The 12,607-nt window shown below is 39.3% G+C and overlaps 2 protein-coding genes across 2 annotated transcripts; one reads left to right on the top strand and one right to left on the bottom strand.

Annotated features, from left to right (window-relative positions):
* Positions 1–825: 825 nt before the first annotated feature.
* pars2 (prolyl-tRNA synthetase 2, mitochondrial) lies at positions 826–4,798 on the bottom strand. Its single transcript, XM_037770581.1, has 4 exons — positions 4,595–4,798; positions 3,055–3,391; positions 2,235–2,480; positions 826–2,160 (listed from the first exon to the last, which is right to left on the bottom strand). Exons 2-4 carry the CDS (start codon positions 3,376–3,378, stop codon positions 1,279–1,281), a joined length of 1,452 nt encoding a protein of 483 aa, XP_037626509.1. The 5' UTR covers positions 3,379–3,391; positions 4,595–4,798; the 3' UTR covers positions 826–1,278.
* Positions 4,799–9,052: 4,254 nt separating this feature from the next.
* insl5a (insulin-like 5a) lies at positions 9,053–12,170 on the top strand. The gene is made up of 2 exons (XM_037770585.1): positions 9,053–9,381; positions 11,455–12,170. The coding sequence occupies exons 1-2, from the start codon at positions 9,210–9,212 to the stop codon at positions 11,592–11,594; spliced, it is 312 nt and encodes a 103-aa protein (XP_037626513.1). The 5' UTR covers positions 9,053–9,209; the 3' UTR covers positions 11,595–12,170.
* Positions 12,171–12,607: the final 437 nt, after the last annotated feature.

Below are 12,607 nucleotides of genomic sequence, written 5' to 3'. Positions count from 1 at the left end.
TGTCAGTTTTTGGTGTGTAAGTGTAAGTGGTCTACTGGGAGCAGTGCTGGTTGTGGAGTCTGACAGCTGCAGGAAGGGAGGACCTGCGATAGCGCTCCTTCACACACTTTGGGTGGAGCAGCCTGTTGCTGAAGGAGCTCTCCAGTGCTGAGATGGTATCCTGCATGGGGTGGGAGTCATTCTCCATCATGGATGACAGTTTAGCCATCATCCTCCTCAGATTATACCACCCAATAGAATATAAAGTAACGTTAGTTAAAATTAACTTTGACCAGTAACAATGAATTTCTGCTTTTATGTAGTAACATTTTTAATTAAAAAAAATGTCTCTCAAATGAGGCAAATCTGAATTATGAGCTATTTTAACTTTAATGATTGTACTTTTTCACCTTTAACATTTTGAATGCAGGTCTTTACATGTAATGTTTCATATTTGGGTATGATGAGGAAGTGGTAGAAAGTCAGTAAGTATATTTCAAGGCAATTGTATTTTTTGTATAATTTAATGGTATGCTACTTCACATCTTTACTATATTTAAAAAAGTACACGTTGTACTTTTTACTTTGATTTGACAGCTACAGATTCATATTTTATGCACAAATCAGGACTCAATTTTATATAAATTAGTAAAAACTATAAAAAAATGACTTTTACCAGCTACAATAAAATGTTGCTTTCATCAGAATAAATCAATTAAATATAAAAACACTATTACATTTTTTTGACCTACTACTTCTGTATTTTCACTTGTGGTAAATGCTACTCTTGCTAAAGTAAAGAACTGAGTATTTCTTTCACCACTGGAAATGTGCATTTTATTTTTTACTTTCCCCTGACTTGGTTGTATTTACAGTATTTACCAAATGCCAGCATTCTGTTGTACCGAGAGGTCAATTGTATGTTACAGATGCATCATTAAAACACGACAGCAAATGTTCATTATTTCTGTTCACATCTCGTGTTTTTATTTACATGGGAACATGAAAGGCTGCAATTAATGAATTTGAACCATTCTTGTGTATTACATCATGGTAGTAACCAAATGCAACGTAACATCCTAAAGATCCATTATCAAGCTTTTGTTGTGACAGTAATTTTATGTCAATCAGCATGTAAATTATAGGTTTTATAACTTATATTATTATCTTTATTGTCCTCTTAGACAAAACTTAAAAAAAACATACAAGGCTTTTCTCTTCTTCCCCCACCACCTCATCGAAGGCATCATACATACAAAGATAAAATAAAACATTTATTTCCATATTCAGAGTTGTTATTCATACAGTTTCCACTCTTCCCAGAAGATCGAACAGTCCATCTTTACTGAGAAACATCGTCTCACCAGTCTGCTGACAGATCACTTCAAACCTGGGTGTTTCCTCCAGAGCTCCCTGTCCTACTACGATAACATACGGGTAGCCCAGTCTGCTGGCATCCTTCAGCCTCTTTCCAATGGTCATCTGTGTACGGTCATCGAGCACAACTTCACCTCTCAGACGAGGCAATGTCTCTCCCAAAGTGTGAACCAGTTCCTCAGCTAAGACTGCCGCCTCATCAATCTTGCTGCCCTTCTTCGGGGGTAAAACGCACACCTGGTAAGGGGCGATAAGGCCTGGCCAGCGGATCCCCTCTTCTAATGACAACACCTCTATGGCTGCAGCGAGGATACGAGTTACCCCAAGACCGTAGCAGCCCATCTCTGCAATACTAGGCTTGTTCTGGGCATTGCTAAAGGTGGCATTGAATATACGAGAGTACTTTTTACCAAGATAAAAGGTGTGGCCGACCTCTATACCCTTTGACTCTACCAGTGTGCCAGTTTTGCACTGTGGGCAGTCAGTTGTGTCTGATGACATGGTCTCTACATTAGCAGAGAAGGAGCAGCTCCCACAGACCAGAAGCCGGTCCTCACCGATGTCTGCTGGCAGCTGGAACTCGTGGGAGAGTTTACCGCCGATGTTGCCCGTGTCCGCCTGCACCTGAACGCAACGCAGACCCAGCCGGGCGAAGAGCCTGGTGTACGCCTGGCACACAGATTCATATGTCTCGTAAGCTGCTTCTTCACTCACATCAAATGAGTACATGTCTTTCATGTAGAACTCCCTCCCGCGAAGAAGACCAAACTTCGGCTTTGGTTCATCTCTGAATTTGCGGGTGATCTGTTTTAAAAAAATGAATTAAGAGTGCGGCTTATTTTAACAAATACACTGGTGGTGACAAGATTAAAGGCTACCTGATAAAGAAGCAGAGGAAGCTGTCTGTAGGAGAGAGTCGTCTGGTGAGCGACCAGCGTCGTCACTGCCTCCTCATGTGTGGGGCCCAGGCAGTAGTTGGCTCCGTGGCGGTCTTTCAGACGGAACAGCTCCTTTCCCATCAAGTCCCAACGCTCACTGGTTTTCCAAAGATCAGCTGAGCACAAACTGGGCATGTCCAGCTTCTGCCCACCGATACCCTGCATCTCTTGGTCAATTACTCTCACCTGTTAAAATAAATTAAAAAAATTACAACTTTTATATATTTATACTCCAATCTTGCCCCCAAATAGACTTCGCTGTAATCTTTTCCTTTTTTGTTATGAATTGCTAAACAATTCCATCTCTTCAGGCCTCTTAAAATATTTGAATAAATCAATCTGAAAAGGAAAATATTATTTATATACTGTATTGTATATATTGTTATACTGTATATTGTGTGACCTATAAACCACAAACCAAATTACCATATGTGCATATGACTTTTTTTTTGTCTTTTGTGCTTGTTGCTATTTTTCAAAATAAAGAAATTAACAGCAATCTAAAAAAACATTAAGTATTAATGAAGAGAGGAAGACAGCAAAATCATGACATAAACAGTTAAATAAATGAACCATGCAAAAAGGTGAATTCTAAAAATTATACATCAACAACAATATACACTTGATGATTCATCAGTCTTTGAATCAGTCTACTTTTCTATTTGCATTTATATAGCTGGGTCAAAACATTAGTTTGTGGACATGACACAAGCAGATTCACCATGCTTACTTGACAAGTAGAATGAAAAACTAGTCTCACCAGCTTCTCCATGGAGCGGACGGTGGCAGGAAGGTAGTAGTAACAGCCGGGGTTGGACGGATGGATGAGGCCGGCCTGCTGCATGAGCCTTTGACTCTTACAGGTCATCTCTCCTTGCAGCCGGCTGTCCTGCCCCACATCACGCAGGTTTGAGGGCTGGTAGAGGCGGGACACCAGGAGTGTGGGCCTGACATGTCTGGAGCTGGTGGAGGCAGGAACAGCGGCGTGCTCAGCACATCCTGAATGGTTCCTCCGGAGAAGTACTGAGGTTCTGTGGAGCCGCTGGAAGACTCTCGGCCAAATCTGATTCATTATGGGCTCCATGGCAGATCCAGACCTGTTAGATGAGACAAATCAGAGCTGAAACTATTACTTAATTCACAGACAATAAATAAGCATTTTTTGATGACTGATTAACCGTTAGAGTCCTTTTTCCAGGGAAAATGCCAAATGTTCTCAAAAATGCTACCCAGCAGTATATATATAGTAAAAAATAAGTCCAACCTTTATCAGCTGCAACATTAAAGTAATGTACATAATAATGCATCAATAATTATAATTAAATAATATATATTTTTCTGAAATGGACCATTCTGCATAAGGAGTACTTTCACTTTTGTGATACTTTTGTACTTTTAGTCAACTTAAGTAAAATTTTAGTATTAATATAGTAGTAGTAGTTTGAGTATTTCTACCCTGTGGCATCGCTACTTTTACTTGGAAAAAATAATCTATGCTATAAGAGGTAGCCCACAGCTTTTCTATAGGATATAAGATTCATGGATCACTTATATAGAATCTTCTTAACCTTCCTAGGGTATTTACTTAATAATTATTTTCTATGTGCCGTTTTCATTTTTTCTCTACATTTATTTAATTAATAAATGTATTTATTTATTTAAGGTTGCTATCTTACCACCATGAACTATACTACTGTAGTACGTAATACTTTTAATTCTAATGAACTAATTAAATTATTTAAAAAATATTTGTATGTTATTTTTTCTGTAACTTTACCTCTAGGGGTGAGTAGGCTGGACCTGTCTCTGTGTGGGAGTGGGAAGCGATGCATATGTGTATATATGTATGTACATATTAAATGTTAAGTGTAAGATGTAATTTTTTTTTGTATTATGGCACCGGTGTTATGTTTTGTTGTGTTTGTAAAAAAAAAAAAAAAAAAAGGAATAAAAAGAAGAGACTCTGAGTACTTCTTCTTCCACCACTGACACAAACACACATGATCTAATGAGGGTATGTTAGTAGGAGTAGCAGCCTATAGGAGCATGCAGGTAGTAAACAGGTGAAGTCAAGGTCGTCAACACTCAGTCATTTATCTATTTGGTCCTTAGAATAAGCTCCAGATGTATAACATGAATGCAGAGAGCTGGTGGTGAAGGTAGATGCCACTGACAGATGTCACACGTGTTCACAGCAGCAACAGTTCACAGATACATGACGTCACTAAATCCAGCAGCTGAGGTGAGCATTTAACGACGTCGCTACGTAACGTGACGCAGAACACGTAATCAGGACTCACCTTGGCACCGACGACTACTGTCTGATTGTTCCGAGTAGCTTATCTGAGTAAACAACTAAAGACTGGCATTTCTATCAAGTTGACAAACATGTGAAACACTGAAGGTCTCTGCAGCCTGTCGCCATACTGCCGTGACGTCATCCTCAGCTACACATCCGGATGCTCGTCGCTCTGACGTCACAGCGACACCTGCAGGTGTGGCGGAGGAACTTCTTCTTCTTCTTCTTCTTTGGGGTTTTACTGCAGCTGGCATCCTTTGTGTTGCATTGCTGCCTCCCTCTGGTTTTATCCTTCCATTACCCCTACTCTACTACAGCAGGGCTGCCCAAAGTGGGGCCCGCGGGCCAAAGTTGGCCCTCCATCAGGTTTGATTTGGCCCGCCAGATGTTAGAAAATTCTTTTTTTTTGTTATTAAAAGACCCAACCGACTTTACTGTCTTTTGGAGGCCAAGGTTAGAATATAGTGGCATCATATAAAACTAGAAAACCTAAGGACTCCATTATACCATATCATGTCATTAGCTTGTCAGGAAGGAGGCTGACTCTCTATAAAGTTGGGCTAAATTTGGTGGGGGAAAAACTGGCATGGCCATTTTCAAAAGGGGTCCCTTGACCTCTGACCTCAAGATATGTGAATGAAAATGGGTTCTATGGGTACCCACGAGTCTCCCCTTTACAGACATGCCCACTTTATAATAATCACATGCAGTTTGGGGCAAGTCAAAGTCAAGTCAGCATACTGACACACTGACAGCTGTTGTTGCCTGTTGGGCTGCAGTTTGCCATGTTATGATTTGAGCATATTTTTCATGCTAAATGCAGTACCTGTGAGGGTTTCTGGACAATATTTGGCAGTGTTGTTCTGTGTTGTTAATTGATTTCCAATAAGAAATATAGACATGCATTTGCATAAAGCAAGCATATTTACTCACTCCCATGTTGATTGTATTAAATTCTTGACAAATCTCCCTTTCAGGTACATTTTGAACAGATACAAAATTTGCAATTAATCACAATTTATTAATATATATGTAACATAACATGGCATCTCTATTTGCCACAAAGACAAATATTATAAACATAATAATATTTCTTCTGATAGAAGTGCAAATTAAATGTAACATAGTGAAATTTCTACCTCATTGTAAATGTGCCAGTGTTAGCTAGAGAGCTCATTTTCATCTGTAGTCCCTGGGCAGGTTATTACAAACTAATGGCCTAATATTATCAATACAATACTTCAGCAAGCAATACCGTACAACACAGTACAGCACAATATGATACCATAAAATACATACTGTAAATAATTTACATTACAAAAGTAGCAGATATTGTTCGCTTGATAGGAAAAAGAAAAATGCCTTAAAAATAAAGTTAATGTGTTAAAACCAAACACAATATACACTGCTTTAGGACAATTGATGAGTTTTTATTGAACGTATTATACCATCACGTGTAATCCTTGCCTTTTGTTGACATTATACTGTAATGCAGTCTGTGTTAGTGCACTTTTGCTGGCTTTATAGCATTTTATGTCAGCAATTTGAAACCATTATTCCCTCAGTCAGTCGATGACACACAGACACATGATGGTCGGCTCACACAGCAAACAGAGTGTCTCTCTGGCTCTTCTCTCTTAGGTGGACACTGTGTGTGGGGGACATCGTTCAGTCTGCAGGTTGCAGATTGATTGAACACACATACACACACACACACACTTATGTATTCCCGAGCCCATTAGGTTTGTGTCTGTTTCATCCATTTATCGAGAGGCTCTAGTTGTAAGATTTGGTTCTCAGAAAAATGGGCGACTGAATGTCTCCTTGAGATACGAACAATCCCATTAGAACAGATCTTATCTGCAATCTCACATTTGCCTGTTTGGTTCTATAGAGAATATCAAATATTTACTGTTACAAAGACTTAGTTCAAGGTTTCTGGGAAATGTAGAGTAAAACTATATATACACTGCATTTTAAATATACTGTACCATACATAAAAAAGAGTGTAAGTTTGGTTTATGACGTGAGGGGGACACAGTTTTCAACCAAAAAATAAAAACATGAATGCTACTTCATTTAAATTATCTGGCAAATAATATATTATGGTGAAATTGGTAATCAGTCTTCATACTAATGATGGTATTTGAAAATTAGAAATACTGCATTAACTCATTTTAAAATCATTTAAAATGTCCTTGATAGATTATTTATCATAGTTTATGATAAGTAATGTTGTATTTACGTCTTTATGACAAAGGCCATTGCCCTTCACTGTCTTTGACTTATGTCATAGCATTTTAGGATAGTATAAACTGTACATAAAAACTCAGATTAAATTATTTTCTCAGGCTGAATATTGATCAGCTCTTCTCTTCTCCAGTCTGGATTATAGACTTGGTTAGAACGAAAACATTTATTGATGTAAAAATAATTCTAACTCATATCACTGACCTTCAAATCTTCATGTTATCAGTTGTCAGTTAAATTCTCAAATTCAGTCATGACATTATGGCCGAATACTGAAAACATGTAGGAGCTTTGTAATTTGATCAAAGCTATCAGCTTCCCACCATGATGGGAGGAAACCTTTTCTGCTTCACTGCAGCTGCTGCTGCTCAGTTTCTGCCACGGTTCTCTGGAATTGCATAAAAACGGTTCTTGGTTGGATTAAAATCAAAAACCACTGAAGTCAGTTAGACATTATTGTAAGGGATAAACAGAAGCACTTGTTTTCAGTTTGTCAGTCCGAATAGCAGATGACGCCATGTCACTCACCCTGATCATTTAGGGTCATTTAAGGTCATTTAAGGTTATTAAGGTAACCTTCCACGCTTCTCCTTTGAGTCAGCAATCAGGACAGTTGGACAAACCTGAGTTCATTATGCTCATCAGCTCCTGACACATGAGGAGGATGCTGAAACAGAAACACTGTTATATCTCTATTAAAATCATTACATTTTAGTCACACATACAGTACAGCAGTGAACATAATACAGACAAAACACCCCAGACTTAAACATAAAAGACTCTTTGTTGGACTTTCTTCCAAGATAAAGTGAAGAAAACTAGAAGTCAGAGCAGCATCATAAAGGTAGCACGCCAGCCAGCATAGTAGGGCTAAATTAATAAACCTGTGTCTGCTGATACTGCATGATAACCTCACCTGAAAGGAATGAGATCATGAACATGTTTAGTCTGACAAAACAATCCACTTACTGGCTTTTTGCAGAGCTTTGAAGCGTCACACAGTCTTCATCAGCAGAGGGAACTTGCTCAGGTACAATGATGGAGATGGAGATGGAGTTCAGCAGCTGTTATGAGTTCATCCATAGCACTTTTAGGACTTCGGCTGATGAATTATGAAAACGTTTGTCGATGTTATACATTTTCATGCTGAAGTATAACATGATGTTCACTGACTTAGTGCTAAATTGTTGCCCAATCTGTCTGATAATGTCACCAACCTGAAATGAGCTGCTGACCAGGGCAGCACCAAGTCTTTGATAAGTAGACACATTTGTAAAGTTGGCAGCTTGTTTAGGTCTGGAACTGAGGTAATATTATTTGTATAAACAGTCAGTAAATGATTACTAATCTCACCTTTCAGTAAACCATTATTTAAGGAGATTAAATGGCCCAATCGGTGCAGAATCCAGGCTTTAACCTGGAAAACAGCAAATTGTGTAGTTTGGTTACAGTCCATATAAGAAAATAAGAAATTACCACTTTAGACTCACTTTATCAGGAAATTCTTGTTAGTTCTTATCAGTCTGCTAAACTTGTCAATCAAGTTATTTTTATTATTAATATGAAAAAGGAAAAAAACAACTAAAATACATATATTAACTTAGAAGTCTCCCATTCTATTCTTACATCATTGTTTTCTGCTACCATAGGGACAACCACACAGCACGTCCAACTAAACATAATATAATTTCATTGGCATCCTAAATGGGACCTCCAGCTTTAATGATCCAACTGAAATGTCATGCTGAGTATCACATCGCACCATCAGCAGCCCTGTAATGACCTGCATGATGGGACTGTCAACATTGACTTTTTTCCTCTCACATGGCCCAAACTGTTGTAATGACAAAGACAACCGGGCCATCAGAGTGTTGTAAAGAGATGAAACATCTGTTTGGGAATCACTTTGCATCACTTAATTAGCCATGTGGAGTAGTGAAGGTCGGTGCAATCACAGCCTTAAATCACATAATCACAGAGGAGGCTGCACTCGTCTAATGTGATTGTCAGTTGAAGGTTGTAAAAGGCTGATGGTCGTCACTCTCTCTTAGACGACTAAACATGGTGATGGAAGTGGAGACGACCGGAAACATAAAATGACTTGACTGTCATGACAGAGTGAGGACTGTGTGTGTGTGTGTGTGTGTGTGTGTGTGTGTGTGTGTGTGTTTGTGTGTGATTGGGATGGGCTTAAGAGAGGAAGTGGAGAGATACTCAGCATTGATGAACTGAAAGGTGGATGGTATATAACACAAGGAGATGCAAGCACTGGATCAAGAAAGAAGACTCAAGATAACAGAGAAGCAACAGAAAACAGGACAGAGCAGCTGAAGTTTCAGGAAACAAACTTCTTTCAGGCGTCCAGGATGCGTTCTCTGGTGGCTTTGCCTCTGCTGTTGTGTGCAGTGGTGTGTGTGGTCCAGGTGAGAGCTGACGTGAAGGCGGTGAAGCTGTGCGGTCGGGAGTTCCTGAGGGCTGTCGTTTACACCTGCGGAGGCTCCCGTTGGAGGAGATTCCTCAGTGAGTCAGACATGGATGGTGAGACGACTTCTCCTTTTATTCTCAAAACAGCAGACATAGTGGTCAGTGATGAAAAGAAGAGTCTAATTTTTCCTTTTTGGTTATTATTAGACATGTGCACACAATGAATGCAGAATAACATGAATTGATTTTTCTGTGTCTGTGTAGATTTAGCCTTAAAGGATAGGTTCACAATTTTTCAAGTCTGTCTTAAAACAATTGACAAGTGCCCATATGAACATTGACACATTAATCATTTGTTCCGTTTATACCGGCCACTAAGAGATCCCTTTCTAATGCGGTTTCAGTGTAAATGCAATCTGCAGTCCTCCCTCCGTGCAGAACTGTATTCAAAAGTTTACCTGAAGCTAATATGAGGCTTCAGCTGTTTGAGTTCTAAAAACCAAATGGATATCTCCCAGAGTTGCAACCTGTTAAGTACAAAAACGTCCCTATATTTGTTACTATCGCTCCACTGCAGCTCCACAGGGAAACACAAAGAGGGAATTTCACACTAAAAATGCTGTCACTATCCGATATCCACTTGATTCAACTAACTCAAACTGTTGCAGTCTCACATTTACTTCAGAAAAAAAACATTGGAATACTTTTTTTGCACAAAACGTGGACTGTGGATTTTGTTCCCCTTCACTTACATTGGAAGCATGTTAGGAAGAGATCTTCTAGTGGTAGGTATGAACAGGAGGAATGACTACAGCAAGAAAAATCTGTTTCAATGTTCATAAGGGTACCTGATAATTGTTTTGAGACAGAAAATGTATCCTTTAAACTTATTTTGTAGTAGATGTACTGTACTGTACACCTTAGGGCTACCTAGACAGGTGGGCTTCTACTATTTGGTACTCCTTATGTTCTACTTTTTTCTCTTGCAAAAGACATATTCATGTCAATGAGACTATCTTAATAAAAACCTCTCAACATACAATTTCCCCTTTTGTTTCCCTTTAAGTAGCTTTAGGGTTGTTAAAATCCTCTTATTCCACGGTGTCTAAGCGTGCTCACATATTTATTCTTATTCATTGAAGCTCTATTGTGAAATATTTCCCTAAAATTTAGCCTGACATAACTGATGTACTTCATTTAACTGATGAACTCTTGAATTTCCAGCGGGATCAATAAAGTTACTATCTATCTATCTAAGTGGTATTTTCATAAACTGAGATCTCCACTTACAGTTCTATCGGTTTGAATAAATATTTGACCACACAGAGTTTGTGGTGGCTGACCCACTCCTGAGCTGCTACTTGTTAAGGGTTTACCTACTGTACAGACGAGTCTGGTAATGATGAGGAGACACTAAGATATTGGTGTATGTCCAAACTATATTTTGCTGAAATTGTGTTGAAGTGAATCCTGCAGTTTGCATCTTCTTTTTGTAGAAATTGAATCTTTCCTGTACCTCTTTATCTACTAAAAATGTGTTCTCTATAAGATGTCATCCAGTTTATCATATCTGACAGAAACTGTTCTTTCTCATACCATGTATGTGTTACTTTCACTGACTCAGGCATCAAAATTTAAATGTGCAAATTGTGGATTCATATTTAGATATTATCCGTCAGACGGAAACATAAAACAGTTGCTGTGTCTTCAATGTTTTTGCTACATGTGCTGTATACTGTACTATTAATTCAGTGGGTGTGCAGGCAGACAGGTGCCCCAGCGCAGAGTCATTGTCTGCTTTTTTACCTTATTAGGCTCAAGGATCCCACATATCATGATTAAAAGCTGCACTGGTCTGTTCCCCCGGGCAGCAGACTCTCTCTCTGTCTCTCACACACAAACAAACCCAGTTAGCCGATCAGTCGTGCTGATTAGAAAGAGTAAAGTGACACTGGAGAAGACAAATAGCACCAAGTTAATCTGGGCAGTCATTTAGAGTTTCCTTATTTAATGACAACATAGACCTCAATTACACAAGACTGATCTGAAAACAGTCCGTCATTTATTATTCTGTTGGAAACAACTTTGAAAAAATGACTGACATTAGGGAAAGTGTGTGTGTGAAGCTGGTTAATGGACTGAATTAGAACAAGTTTCTTTAACATTTGCTGCTTTTTGTTGCTCCAGGTTTGCCCACAGGTGAGCAGAGCAGTGTGGAGAGCAGCAACCCGGGCTCCGAGTTGACCAGACGGGATATTAATAACATGCTGACCACGGTGTGCTGCCAGGTGGGCTGCAGGAAGAGCGACCTCACCTTCCTCTGCTGAGACCAAACCCCTTCTCTCTTTCTCTCTCCAAAATGACTATGCTCTCGCCTTAAAATCTGAATCAAAATACTGATGTTTAAAAACATTATGATCACTGTATTGTATGTACAATAATGCTCAAACCCACATTTTTTTTCTAATTGCTTTTGATATTTGTGTGCGTTATTACTTTAAAAAGGTTTACAGATGTGAATGTGGACCACATCTGTGAACATGTTTCCAAACCCAAACTATGTGCAACCATAGATATATCTTATTATAATATAAATTAACCTATGAGAATTAAAAAAACTAACTTGAGGTAAATGCACTCAGGGATGATATTGAGGGTCGCAGGACTATATCACTTGTGTAAAGAGAGGACAGATTTCTCAGCCCGGGTTTGTGTCCTGTATGTAGCCACAGGGTTGCAGGTTTGTAAAATTTCCATCTCTGCTTTGACGTATTTATAGGAAACGTGTGCTGTATTCTATCATTTCGCTATTTTTGTGAAATAAATGTTCTTGCATGGGGCTTACATTCTGTGAGGTGTCATTTCCTGTCATCTCTGGACTGTCAACTATCCAATAAAAGGCATAAATTGCCTACAAAAATAATTAAAAGGGACTGTTTGTAACTTCTTACACGTATAAACCTCCACCAGCTCCACCTCTCACGTGCATGCGGCACACTACACACTGCAGAAGAGTTAGTTTAGCTCTGAGAATATCTAGTGAATGTACAGTGGACGTTTTTGCAGAAATAAATGCTGCAGCTCCTCCAGACCAACAGAGGTTTTCCGTGTCTTGTGAAGTGACGGGGCTCCGCAGCGAGTAATGTTATCATCTCCGACCGGGTGCCGGCCAGTGTCTCCCCTGATCTCTCCGACCGCGGTCGGGAGGCTGAAGCAGGAAAAGCCAACACTAGGATCAGCAGTGATTCATGGAGAGACCTCCGTCTGGTCAGCTAACATTACTGCCAAGCAGATGAAATATAGAGTGATATTGTGGTTTTAGCTGACGTGTGTCGCCTCA

Source organism: Sebastes umbrosus, chromosome 5, assembly GCF_015220745.1.
Source record: "Sebastes umbrosus isolate fSebUmb1 chromosome 5, fSebUmb1.pri, whole genome shotgun sequence".
Lineage (NCBI taxonomy): Eukaryota > Metazoa > Chordata > Actinopteri > Perciformes > Sebastidae > Sebastes > Sebastes umbrosus.
This window is presented reverse-complemented; position numbering and strand designations above follow the sequence as displayed.

Bases quoted from the DNA above. Each gene is read 5' to 3' on its own strand.
- insl5a (XM_037770585.1), top strand. From the start codon at position 9,210: ATGCGTTCTCTGGTGGCTTTGCCTCTGCTGTTGTGTGCAGTGGTGTGT. The intron at 9,382-11,454 runs GTGAGACGACTT...TTGTTGCTCCAG, and splicing joins CAGTGAGTCAGACATGGATG to GTTTGCCCACAGGTGAGCAG.
- pars2 (XM_037770581.1), bottom strand. From the start codon at position 3,378: ATGGAGCCCATAATGAATCAGATTTGGCCGAGAGTCTTCCAGCGGCTC. The intron at 2,481-3,054 runs GTGAGACTAGTT...TTATTTTAACAG, and splicing joins TCCGCTCCATGGAGAAGCTG to GTGAGAGTAATTGACCAAGA. The intron at 2,161-2,234 runs GTAGCCTTTAAT...TTTTTAAAACAG, and splicing joins TTCCTCTGCTTCTTTATCAG to ATCACCCGCAAATTCAGAGA.